General features: G+C 39.9%; 1 protein-coding gene across 2 annotated transcripts; it reads left to right on the top strand.

Moving 5' to 3' along the window:
- Positions 1–4001: 4001 nt before the first annotated feature.
- Positions 4002–11926, top strand: LOC123053160 (uncharacterized protein At2g33490). Of its 2 annotated transcripts, XM_044476576.1 has the most exons (11): positions 4002–4287; positions 5593–5665; positions 5792–5869; positions 6238–6299; positions 6413–6481; positions 6680–6708; positions 6790–6997; positions 7094–7309; positions 9711–9764; positions 10410–11370; positions 11773–11926. In XM_044476576.1, the coding sequence occupies exons 1-11, from the start codon at positions 4174–4176 to the stop codon at positions 11781–11783; spliced, it is 1875 nt and encodes a 624-aa protein (XP_044332511.1). In that variant the 5' UTR covers positions 4002–4173; the 3' UTR covers positions 11784–11926. The 2 variants fall into 2 exon arrangements, with proteins under 2 accessions (XP_044332511.1, XP_044332510.1); XM_044476575.1 differs by lacking the exon at positions 11773–11926 and having other exon boundaries at positions 10410–11739.
- The last annotated feature ends 1150 nt before the right edge of the window (positions 11927–13076 follow it).

Genomic DNA, 13076 nt, shown 5'->3' on the forward strand with positions numbered 1-13076 from the left:
ATGGTCACGAACCTTACCCGTGATCTCAAGGTGGATGGAAAGTCCATGAAGGACATTGTATTCACCCTCAACGAGCAAATCAACTTCCTCCAAAGCCAGATCTACGATCTCCAAAACCAAGTCTTTGAATATGAGGCGAGGTTTAAAGGTATGAGTTTGGCTGCCGGTTGCAGGACTCGTGAGACTCACTCCTTCTCTTATGATGGTGGATCTCTGCCATGGAAACCCAAGGACAAGATCTCTACATCATCACCACCACCTTCTTCTTCATCACCAAAAGAAAATTGAGTATCGGGTATGGGCACTCCCCTTGGCTTCCGCCAAGCTTGGGGGAGGTGCCCCGGTATCGTATCATCCCCACTATCTTTTGCCTTTACTTATTTTAGTTCGATCCTTTGCTTTAGATGAATAAAAGTTTAGTTCGATTCTTTCTTTCCGAGAGTTTGCTTAGTGATCTATCCTTGTAATCGTGTGCGAGATATATAATAAAGTTTAGTTTGAGTTTTTTGCTTTCTTTACTTTCATGATGCAATAAAAAGAAAGGAAATAAATGAAAAAGATCATATGCTAATCTTATGGTAGGTGATGACACCACATAAGGAAATGTAAGTAGAAATTTTTATTAGAGATTGACAAACATAGCATTGGTCGATGATGCAACTCATGAAAGAATTAATAAGGGAAGAGAAGATTCACATATAAATACACTATCCTAGAAATCTTTTGTGATTGTGAGCCCCCATCAAAATATTATATGCCAAAATTGTTGACGTTGGACAAGGAAGACAACGTAATGATTTATATTTGTTCATATTCACATAGAAGTTATATTGTCATAGATCCTTTAACATGTGGTGCTTGCCCCCTTATCTTTTCTAGCCAAAAATTCTGCACTAAGTAGAGATACTACTTGTGCATCCAAAAACCCTTAAACCCAAATTTCATTTTCAAGAGTCCACTATACCTACCTAGGGATTGAGCAAAATCCCTCAAGTAAGTTGTCATCGGTGCAATAAGGCAATAAAAATTGCTTCTAAAAGTGTGAGATCATTTAGTGTAAGAGAAAATTGAGCGTTGTACGAACTTGTGATGGTGAAGAATAAAAGCGATAGACTGCATAATAAAGGTTGCCATCACAAGGGGCAATACAACGTGACGTTCTTTTGCACTAAGGGATTGAGCATACAACCAAATAAGCACATGGCAACCTCTGCTTCCCTCTGCGAAGGGCCTATCTTTTACCTTTATGTATTTACTTTTATGCAAAGAGTCAAAGTTTTTCTCTCTATTCCTTTTTATTTTCTCTTTTGGCAAGCATTATATGGTGAGGGAAGATCTAGGCACATATGTCCAGTTGAATATGGGTAGCATGAGTTATTATTGTTGACATCACCCTTGAGGTGAATACTTTGGGAGGCGAAACCATAAGCCCCTATCTTTCTATTTGTCCGGTTGAAACGTTTTGCTCATGTGTATGCGGTGAGTGTTAGCAATTATAGAAGACTATATGATGGTTAGGTATGTGGACTTGCCTAAAGGCTCCGATAAGTGACCCTTCCCGAAAAGATGATGAATTGTAGTTGCAAAGTTGACTAAGAACATAGTTTGTTGGTTTCTAATAGAGTTTATGCTTTATATTTCGATTAGTGTGATGAATTGTCACTTGTTCATGAGAAGTTTATGATAAAAGTTCTATGATAAAAGTTTTATATTTAAATTTGTTGTTGTTATAATAATCTACATGATGCTTCTATGTCCGTATTTTGTTTTTATCGACACCTCTCTCTCTCTAAGCATGTGGACATGTTTTTTGATTTCAGTTTTCGCTTGAGGACAAGCGAGGTCTAAGCTTGGGGGAGTTGATACCTCCATTTTGCATCATGTTTTCCTACTGTTATTTATGATGTTTTTATGCATAATAATGCTTTTTGGAGTAATTCTAATGCCTTTTCTCTCATAATATGCAAGGTACACACAAAGAGGGATAATTCCGGCAGCTGGAAATCTGGACCTAGAAAAGCTACGTCACGCCACCTATTCTGCACAACTCCAAACAAGCTAAAACTTTACGGAGAATTTTTTATGTAATATATGAGGAATATTGGAGCAAATAAGTACTAGAGAGGGGCCCATTAGGTGGGCACAACCCACCTGGGCGCTGCAGGGAGCCCAGGCACGCCCTGGTGGGTTGTGCTCACCCAGGCCCACCTCCGGTGCCCATATTCTGGTATATAAGTCATTTTGACCTAGAAAAAATAAGGAGAGGACTTTCGGGACGGAGCGCCGCCATCTCGAGGCGGAATTTGGACAGGAGCACTTTTTGCCCTCCGGCGGAGCGATTCCGCCGAGGGAACTTCCCTCCGGAGGGGGAAATCATCGTCATCATCATCACCAACAACTCTCCCATCTTGGGGAGGGCAATCTCCATCAACATCTTCAACAACACCATCTCATCTCAAACCCTAGTTCATCTCTTGTGTTCAATCTTGTTACCGGAACTATATATTGGTGCTTGTGGGTGACTAGTAGTGTTGATTACATCTTGTATTTGATTACTATATGGTTTATTTGGTGGAAGATTATATGTTCAGATCCAATATGCTATTTAATACCCCTTTGATATTGAGCATAATTATCATTTGTGAGTAGTTACTTTGTTCTTGAGGTCACGTGAGAAATGCATTGTGGAGTAGTAATTAGATGATGGGTTGCGAGAGTGACAGAAGATTAAACCCTAGTTTATGCGCTATTCTGTAAGGGACTGATTGGATCAAAAAGTTTAATGCTATGGTTAAAATTTATTCTTAATACTTTTCTCATAGTCGCAGATGGTTGCGAGAGGGTTAATCATAAGTAGGAGGTTTGTTCAAATAAGAACAACACCTAAGCACCGGTCCATCCATATATCAAATTATCGAAGTAGCGAACACAAATTGAACCAACATGATAAAAGTGACTAGATGAAATTCCCGTGTACCCTCAAGAACGCTTTGCTTATTATAAGAGACCGTTTTGGCCTGTCCTTTGCCTCAAAAGGATTGGGCTACCTTGCTGCACTTTTGTTACTACTATCGTTACTTGCTCGTTACAAATTATCTTGCTATCAAACTACTCTGTTACTTACAATTTCAGCAATTGCAGACATTACCTTGCTGAAAACCACTTGTCATTTCCTTCTGCTCCTCGTTGGGTTTGACACTCTTACTTATCAAAAAGAGCTACAATTGATCCCATATACTTGTGGGTCATCAGTAATACAACATCGTAAAGGGCTTGCAAGCAATGTGACTAATAATTTAGTCACGAGATCTTGTATTACGGAACGAGTAAAGAGACTTGTCGGTAATGAGATTGAAGTAGGTATGGAGATACCGACGATCGAATCTCGGGCAATTAACACATCGACGGACGAAGGGAACTGCATATAACATTTACTGAATCCTTGACATCGTGGTTTATCCGATAAAAGATCTTCGTGTAATATGTAGAAACCAATATGGGCATCCAGGTTCCGCTATTGGTTATTGACCGGAGAGGAGTCTCGGTCATGTCTAAATAATTCTCGAACCCGTAGGGTCCGCACGTTTAACGTTCGGTGACGCTAAAGTAATATTGGGACATGCATTTTAGTGACTGAATATTGTTCGGAGTCCTGGATGAGAGTCCGGACGTCACGAGGAGCTCCGGTATGGTCCGGAGGTAAAGATTTTTTTCAGGGTTCCAGAAATTTTTTCAGTTTTTTTGGTATTGTACCGGGAAGCTTCCAGAAGGTTGCGGAAACTTTCGGAGAAGTCTGAAAGTCCATCAAGGGTTCCATCACGTCTCAAGGGTCAGCATGGGCTGAGGGGAGGGGAAGGTTGCGGAAATAATACCCCATTGTTTTACAGTTTGTTCTCATCTTCCCATTTATTGAGCGAGGGGATATTCTCTCTCTTTTTTCTGGTCAAACTGGTTGCGTCAGGTCAAACATGGACCAAATTGTTTACAATTATTTTCCGTTCCCAAAACACCAGTAGCATCTCCATAAAGGAAGACATCGTATTCTCCCTCCTCCATTTCTGGTCTTCCGAAATCCATCCTGTCAAACAAGAAACAAACCTCCCCTTTCTCCCTCCTCTCCCCTCTTCGAATCATCGCCGGGGCGCGAATTGGCGCTGGTTTCTGGATTCGACGATGAAATCGCCATTGCGCAAGTTCCGGGGCCTCGCCCTCCCCCACCACCACAAGGAGAAGAAGGACCAACGGCCGCCGCCCGCCAAGCTCGACAACCTCGTCGACGCTGCCCAGGTTTCGCCGACTCCCTATTCTGACCACGATTTCTTTTCCTGGAATCATTACGCGCTGCTGGTTCGGAATACGCCCTTAAATTGGATCGCGAGGGGCTTGGCCGATCGAGAAGTTAGCGGTATTGCCGGGCTGTTTCTATTTTGTTTTTGTGTGTATATCGGTCCTTGTTGGCTGCGGTGAATTGTTTTTGCCCGTGGCGATTATGTGAGATCGAAGGGAATCAAACTCCAGCGAGGGACAGAGAGATCGTTTTTTTTTCTCTTCGTCTGCCTTTCTTCTTCTATATGCGTGAGGATGAACGAAGCAAGAGTTCTATGCGACTGCTGTAACGATATTTTTATATTTCTATAATATGTGAAATTTGTGAGAGCTGATTGTTTTATGTGTTATTCTGGCTGTTACACGCGTTTGATATTTGTGGCTTGGCTCTGCTGGTCAAAGTCTACGGCAGGAAACTTTTATTGGAGAAAGGTGCTATCTGGAACGAGTCTCGGGTCAGCAATTCAAAGTCATTAGTGGAGTAATTTTTTATATGCGATAAACTTAACTTGGCTGATGATTGTGATGTACTTATCAAAATATGTAGTGTTTGCTGCTGATTATATATATGTTCAAGATTAATATAAAAAAATCTTTTATATTTAGGGAGTAATGGCTGCTGAGTCATACCAGCATCGTCCATTTCAACAGCAATGTAGTCAGTCCAACTTAGATGAAAGTGATTGAATCGTTGATAGATGCTTGAAAGGGACTACGGGATTTTAGTCATGGCTAGAGTCGTAGAGCAGTACGGTGGATGAGTGCAGTGCTCTGATTAATCCGCAAGAAGTATTTTGTTTCATTTAGTTTTTCTTTTTGATGTTTTGGGGTAAAGAATAAAAAGTTGACGCTTTTGGACGCGGCGATAATGAAGGAGAAGATTTAAGCATGCCAATGTTAAATGTAGGATGGTTTGTTTTTGTATGCTGGTTCGTTTCGCTAGAAGGCTACCACTGCCATTTGTCATTTGCCGATGGGGCATGTTTCTAGCAAGCAGTGAATCTCAAAGCTGTTGACGATATACTATTTGCTCATCTACTTTGCCCTTGTAGGATCAAAACTTCAAATATCTATATGAATTGGGCCAAACCTTAGCTTTTGTACAACGTGATCTAATGGATCCAGACTGCCAAACTCCTGTCAGAATGGTTTTTCCTGCTATTTGTTAGTGCTCACAGTTCACCTGTCACTGACAGGTGCAAAGATTATCAGTCTGATGGAAATATGTTTTTGTAGCCCAACTTATGTGAGGTTCTTATTTTGCAGGAGATGGAGGAAATGAGAACTTGTTATGATAGCTTGCTTTCGGCTGCAGCTGCAACAACAAATAGTGTATATGGTATGCTATAACATTTCTTTGATATAGTAATTTGTAATGGGACAACGGTGCCCAAGTAAGTTCTAATAGAGAGTGTGTGCTCGTGTAATAGTACTTTCATAATTCATTGTGATCAAATGTACACAGAGTTTGCAGAAGCTATGGAAGAAATGGGAACTTGCTTACTTGAGAAAACTGCATTGGATTGCGATGATGATGACAGTGGTGAGTTGTCTGAATTTATAAGCACATATTATGTGGAAACTTGCATTCCTGGATTTATTCTTTGCAGTTTTTGCAGCAAAGGACATTTCTTGATTAATAAAGCTAACTCTGTTATGTTTCATGTTACTGTTTTTTTTCTTCGTCAAAATTACCAGATCCTTCATGAAAAACAAATACCCCTGATGCTACTTTTTCTATGCATTTGATTATTCTAGATCTGTCCATTCGTTTTCTTATGGAACAAGGTGATAGTCGGATTTCAGTGAATCGAGAGCAAAATTCTTGTGTTGTTTGTTTTGGAGGTCTACTTCCTTAGTCATAGAAGTATTTGGTCCTCTTGCGTTATTCATGTGGTCTTTTACCTGCAGGCAGGGTGCTGATGATGCTAGGAAAGGCTCAATTCGAACTACAAAAGTTTGTGGATAACTATGTAAATTTTCTTTCTACCTTAGTAACATTGAACTGAAACAGTCTTAGAAGTTGCCATACTGTCATCTTCCATGTACTGTAATACTCTGACCTGTAATTGTTATTTTTTTTCAGCGCACAAATATCATAAATACAATCACAAACCCTTCAGAGTCTCTTCTCAAGGAGCTGCAAGTTGTAGAGGTTTGATCTTTTTGGCTGTGGTTGTCTCAGCTTAATTAATACAATTAGTTGCTACCTTCACATTTCGTAATGTCATTCCAATTTAGTGTTCGTGCTGTAATTACATCATTTCTGAATACTAACTAACTAATTGAATTCCTTTTATACTTCAATTTATGAAACCATGACACGCTGTCCCTTTCATTCTTACTGATGCAGGAAATGAAGGACCACTGTGATCAGAAAAGGTACAAACTTTACCTTGAATTTATCACATTTACCTTTTCTCTCTCCAAGTTCTAAAAAATGTGTTTTTTTTTTTGCTTCAGAGAGGAATATGAAACCATGCGGTCAGCCTATAAAGATAAAGGACGATCAAGGCATCCCAAAACTGAAACATTCTCCCCAGAACAATTGCAAGCGTCCTATCTCGAGTACCAAGAAGATGCAACATTATTCATATTTCGCATGAAATCATTGAAGCAAGGTCAATTCTTGAGTATTTTAACACAGGCTGCTCGCCATCATGCTGCTCAGGTACTTTAACTCTTCTTCACAGCAGCTATTAATAATTTAATATGGTTCATACGGTGGTATACACTATAATCATCTCATAATTGTTTGAACTTTCAGTTGAGTTTTTTCAGGAAAGGGTTGAAGTATCTAGAGGCTCTAGAACCTCATGTAAAAGCAGTTGCTGAGAAGCAGCACATTGATTATCACTTCAGTGGACTAGATGATGACACTGATAATGATGATTACAGCTCTTACCAGGACAATCATAGTGAGGGCAGTGAGTTGAGTTTTGACTACGGGATAAACTTTCCTGCTTCCAGAAGTTCAATGGATGTAAGCTAACCTTTTCCCAACTCGTCCATTCAATCGTTATTTGACTCATCTACTAAAAACTTCATCTATTCTCACTTTGTACTATATCAGTATCCAGTATCTCCTAATATGAGCACTTTGCGAAGATTTATCTGTGCTGGTCAACACTCAAGTTTTTTTGTGACCGCATAGTCTGTTTCTTTCGGTGTCAGTTAGTAGTCGTGGCACTCCCCTTGGCCAGCTTCCTAACATGAGGTTTTGATGCTGTGATGCTGGAGAGCAGCATACAATTGGATAATGGGGTGAGAGGGGAGAAGAGGGATGAGGAGTATTGCTTCAGAACAAAAGATTACAGTCGTCTCTCTTCATACAGTGCCCATGTTTTAAAGTGGCATGCCTGTTTAGACTAAGAAACCAACTAGGACTTCTGCTTGCTGATTACAACTATGTCTTTTGTAATCTATGGGCTCCAGCTCTGAGCCGACTCAAACACCAACTCCTGCCTCTGCTCAGCTCCCTAGCCTGCTGAACTTGTGTCGCAACATGTGAATTGCATGCCGCAGCAATGTGAATTTTTACTGCTATAGCCTGTGTTCTTCTGTAATCTTTTCCACATAACAAAAGAATACTTGGGAAGAATTAGATGGGCCTGCCACTTGATCATTTAAGAAAAAAAAGGTTCATGAGGATTGCATCTAATGGTAACGAACTAACATCAGGAGAAACTATGCTGCTGATATTCATTTCATTTTGTTAAATTTTAACCGGTAACTGTTGTGAAGGTAATTGGTTTTCAGAGTGCTTCCTGTTGATGCTAATTTTAATCAGAAAGCCAGTTCTTGGCTTTTCCCTAATTCCTGTTTTCTAGACCATTTTTGGTTACCATGGCCAAATGAGCCGAAGAACTACCATCCCAGAACTTCTGAAAAACTGGATCTAAGAATAGGCTGGTAACTGTATGGTTAGACATGTATCGCTCTAGAGCAGTAGTGGTGGTGGCCTCTATGTATGCTCAAAGTATGATAGTGCTGGGGTTTCCACATGAGAGTTTAAACAGTAGAAACATATATTAGTTGAGGTTCCAAATATAATAACACCACGTTAAACATTTTAGGCGAGGATAGGACTGAAGCCCAAATAAGTTGGTACTCATTTGTATTCTTAGCTGGAAGGCACAACTCTAGGGGCTAATAACGCAGAACCATAACTCTAGGGGTTTTGAACTGATACTCCAGACTCTGGGGGTAAGTAATAACTAAAAAGAACTCATAATCATGTTGAACTGTTGATTAGTTAGCTGAAGAGAAAACTGGCAGGCGGCACCCACATGTGACAGACTAAGGCACTGGCTCGACTCACTTTCGGCTTGAGCCATTAGTTGAGCTCGGCTCGAGCCGAACCGAAGCTGAGCTGGTTCTATGTTTGCCGGAAGTTACAAAATATGTCCAAACTTCCAAATGGTTGGTCAAATGTGCTCAAAATTTGCCAGAACACTCAGAGGACGTAGATTGAACTACTAGTTTTTTTCTTCAGTTTTTTGGTATTTTTGTGGTGATTTTTTCTTCAGATTTTTGATTTTTTTCCAAATTTACAAAATAGGTCGGCACTTTCAAATAGCTGAGCAAAAATATGTTGAAATTTGTCTAGAATGCTCAGGAAACTAAATGAATTACTATCTTTTTCAGATCATTTCTCAAAAGTATGAAACTTTTTCAGAAGAGCTCATTGAGACGAGCTCACCTACAGGCTGAAGCCGAAAATGTGCCGAACAACTGCCATAGTCAATGCCATGCCGCCCTGTCTATTAGTTTATTAGAGTTCGCTTTAACCGACTAATTGAGATGATTATGTTTTTTTTACTGCTTGCCCCTTGAGTCTAGAGTATCAGTTAAAAATACCAGGGTTGTAGTTTTGTGTTACTACAGCCCCTAGACTCGTGTTTTGGTTGATTTTTCTTTTCTCCTGGCAACTTTCAGCAAATTAAACACTACCTTCGCGCTAAATATCAACGACTTATCTATTTTGCTTTGAAAAACTTTGCTGTTATGGTCCACCATAGCTGTTTACAAATCGCATTGATATTTGGTAGTAAATTGGGGATAACTGAGGTGAATTTGCGGGAGAGCAGAATCAGAGATACGGAGCAGAGGTGCCAAATGAGAGGAACACGATACTTCCGATCTGGTCTGTCCTTTCTAGCTAACGTTCTTGTGCTCCTTTTATGTGCCATCCCACATACCTGGGCTTGGTGATCCCCGAGTCTATACGGCAGCACAGCTCAATTCCATTCCTGGGCAGATGCATCACAGTGCTCACCCAGACTTTCCATTCCCATGTTTTAACTAAAGAATGTTAAAATGCCTGTCCTATCTCCTTTTTTTATTATCCTTTAAGTTCTAAACATCATTTGTTTTGTCTGTAGTTGGATCAGTCTAATATGGCGAGTCCCACGAAACCTCTGAAGGAACATGAGCAGGTAATCCTTGAACTTCTAGTCATGCTACCCGTGCCATTCCATGGTCAACGAGTTACATGCTGGTTACAAGCATTCTCTTAAGGAAACGTGTAGCCATGGTATGTGCTGCCACATGGTTGTCTAGGTTAACCTGAAGTGGACCTGTTTCCATATCAAGTTACTGCCGTATCAGTTCTTTTTCCTTTTTTTTGGATGAGAGTTTTGGGGCATTGATATTTTGGTTGAAGTGACGTTCAGTTTTTGCTGGTGATAAATATTTCTGATATAGACTCTTCACAATTTTCTATACAGATCACCTGCTTGAAGCAAACTGTCATCATCTTTTTAGCCTACAGATTGACGTCATTTTTTTTGTCAGTGGTGTGTGCCTATACTGGGAACTATTAATTATAGTTGTACAAAATGTCATTCCATATAATATCACTCAATGCAGCACACTAATCTGAACTTCCTTGCTATATAAGGTTTAAATAACAGTGTGATAATCAGATTGGGATTTGTGTATGGTCCTTGCTTCCTTCGCTTGTTCCAGTCCTTGTTTTTTTTACTATTTTTATACTCCTGCTCTCTTGTTATTTAAGTCTGACGGTGCAGCATTTTGAGTGTGTCCTGAAGTTCTTTTAATTGTCATTTGTTCACTTACAGGAACATGGCAAACAAATAGAGACTGATTTTGCGGCTCCTCGAGTGAAGCCTGAGTTTGGTACTCAATCAGCACCAATTTTTGCTGATAATGTGCTTGATCCATCTGTGAGGCTTCGCAAGTTGAATTCTCCAATGTTCTCGAGCCCACTACAGTCAAGTAGAACAAATTATTCCTACAAACTCCCGACACCAGCTGATGATAAAATCTCCACTTCAGCAGGCACCAACAGATCACCTCATTCAGATAAACCAGAGAGTTCACATGTGGCAGCAAATTTGTGGCATTCCTCTCCGCTCGTGAAAGATTATAAGCCGAGCTCCTTGTATAGCGGGCCTGTTAAGATGCCATCAAGTACTGAGAGGAGATCATCACCATTAGTTTATTCCTACTCCACTTCAGATTCTAAGAAAATGAAGAGGGAATCTTTTTCTGGCCCAATTCCTAGTAAAGCAGGGTTAAGCAAACCCTTGTTTTCAGCTGCTGGTCACAGAGCATCAGTAAATTATCCTCCTCGTGTTATGTCAACAAAATCACATGGACCAGGTTCTCTTCCATCTGTGGCTCCAAAAGTCCCTAGGATAACTTCACTGCCAACAACATCCCCCAGAATTAGTGAGCTTCATGAGCTGCCTAGGCCTCCTGCAGCTTTAGACACTCTCTGGCCTGGTTTGGTTGGATATTCTGGTCCTTTGGTATCAAGGCGGCAAATTCCTACCCGTGCCTCCCCACCGTCAAATACAGCATCACCGCTTCCACGACCACCTGCTGCCATGACTCGCAGCTATTCTATACCTTCAAACAGCCAAAGAACACCTATTATTACTGTGAATAAGTTGTTGGAGTCTAGGCATAGCAGAGAGAGCAGCGAAGTTTCCTCGCCCCCACTAACACCTATATCTTTGGCAGATGTTTCCCGCAAAGAAATAGCAGAAACAACTATAGACACCAGAAGGATGAAGGGTAAGTTTCTACTGCTAAATAATTGGTCTCACACATATTTATCTCTAAATAATAATTTCATGTTTAAACCTCACCATAGATTTCTGTTCTGAACTGTGCCTTAAGTGTTGGTTTTACTCCATTATTGTTTTCGATCATCTCACTGCGATATGTTTTCCATTTTTAGATATGCTGCTCTTTTCAATGGTTTCATTGGTTTTGATCATGGCATTGTGAGTAGTTTTAGAGAAAGCATTTAGATCATACTATAGTTCACAACTTAACATGTGAATAAAATGCAATCCACTCATGATTTTTTTGCAAGATTCCAATATTCAGATATATTCAGTATTTTAGTGCACAAATGCTACTACACACAATGTAAAATGCCATGTCTAACTATATTCTATCCTTTGATTGCAGAAACCTCGTGAGCACTCACACATCCAAACCTGTTTATAATTGTAGGCAATTTTGTACGTAAGTAGTTTGCATTCTTGGTATTCTACAATAGTCTTTGGTGTATTTTGTGAAACAAAAAGGTGAAATAAAGATAGCAATATTTTACCTTCATTCACTTATGAAAGACTTCTATCCTTGGCTTATTTATTTGGCCTACTTATTGGATTATTATTTTTTACTCCATGGCTTGCATATCTAAAGTATTTATTGGTTTAGGTGTATCTGTCCACCATTGTCCTTGTTTACAAAGAGATTCAGTTTTTTCAGAGAGCGGGATGATATATAACTCGAATGGTTAGATTATTGTTTCTTTAATCAGTGGATATATATACTGTTTTGTAAGAACTTCACTTCGCAATTATGTGGTCTACTAAATACAAATTTGTACCAAGTTCGAAAAACAAATCTGTGCTGACATAATTATACCAAGCCTGTATTTGTGCTAATTATATATACTCCCTCCATTCCCTTATACAAGGCCACAAACTCAAAATACAGGTACCTAGGTAAAATCTAATGACTATTTTGCAAGCCAACTTTTCTTCTTATTAACTGGGATCATTAATGCGCCCGCATGCATGCAAGGAAGGAATGAGAAGGAAGTAGCATAGTGTCATTATGATTACATGCATGCAAGTATTAAATAAGTTGCTAGTACGAGAAAACATCATTAAATTTTGCCTCGGTTACTGTTAGTGGCCTGGTATAAGGGAACGGAGGGAGTACATGGTAATGATTTTATGCTCTCCTTACATAGTACTGATGGTCCATTCGTCCTGAGCTGAATTTGTGGTGGGCTTGTAAGTAAAAAGTATCACATGGTGAAGCTAGGCTAGAAATGGGACGCGTCGTTTCCATGATTGTGATCCAAAATCTAATAATTGGGCGTTGTGAGTCAAAGGTTAGGTGTAGCTTTGAGTTTTTTTTTTTTGCGAATCAAAGGACTCGCATTAATTGGTAGGAATATGCTTGAAAAATCAGGGGAGGTGCATCCAAGATCAAAGCATGCCCGCGACCTAATCTCACGGGCGATATTGGAGCAGTTGGGCTCCAGGATGCAATGCATGTCAGCACGTTCAGAAGGCAGTCTTTTGTCCCTTGCACGCATGCACCACCTCATCTTTGCTACAGAGCTACTCCCTCCGTTTCAAAATAGATGACTCAACTTTATACTAACTTTAATACAAAATTAGTACAAAGTTGGGTCATCTATTTTGGAACGGAGGGAATAGCATCAACATTTATCTTTGCCCTTCCGTCCGGGG

This window comes from Triticum aestivum, chromosome 2D, assembly GCF_018294505.1.
Source record: "Triticum aestivum cultivar Chinese Spring chromosome 2D, IWGSC CS RefSeq v2.1, whole genome shotgun sequence".
NCBI classification, from domain to species: Eukaryota; Viridiplantae; Streptophyta; class Magnoliopsida; order Poales; family Poaceae; genus Triticum; species Triticum aestivum.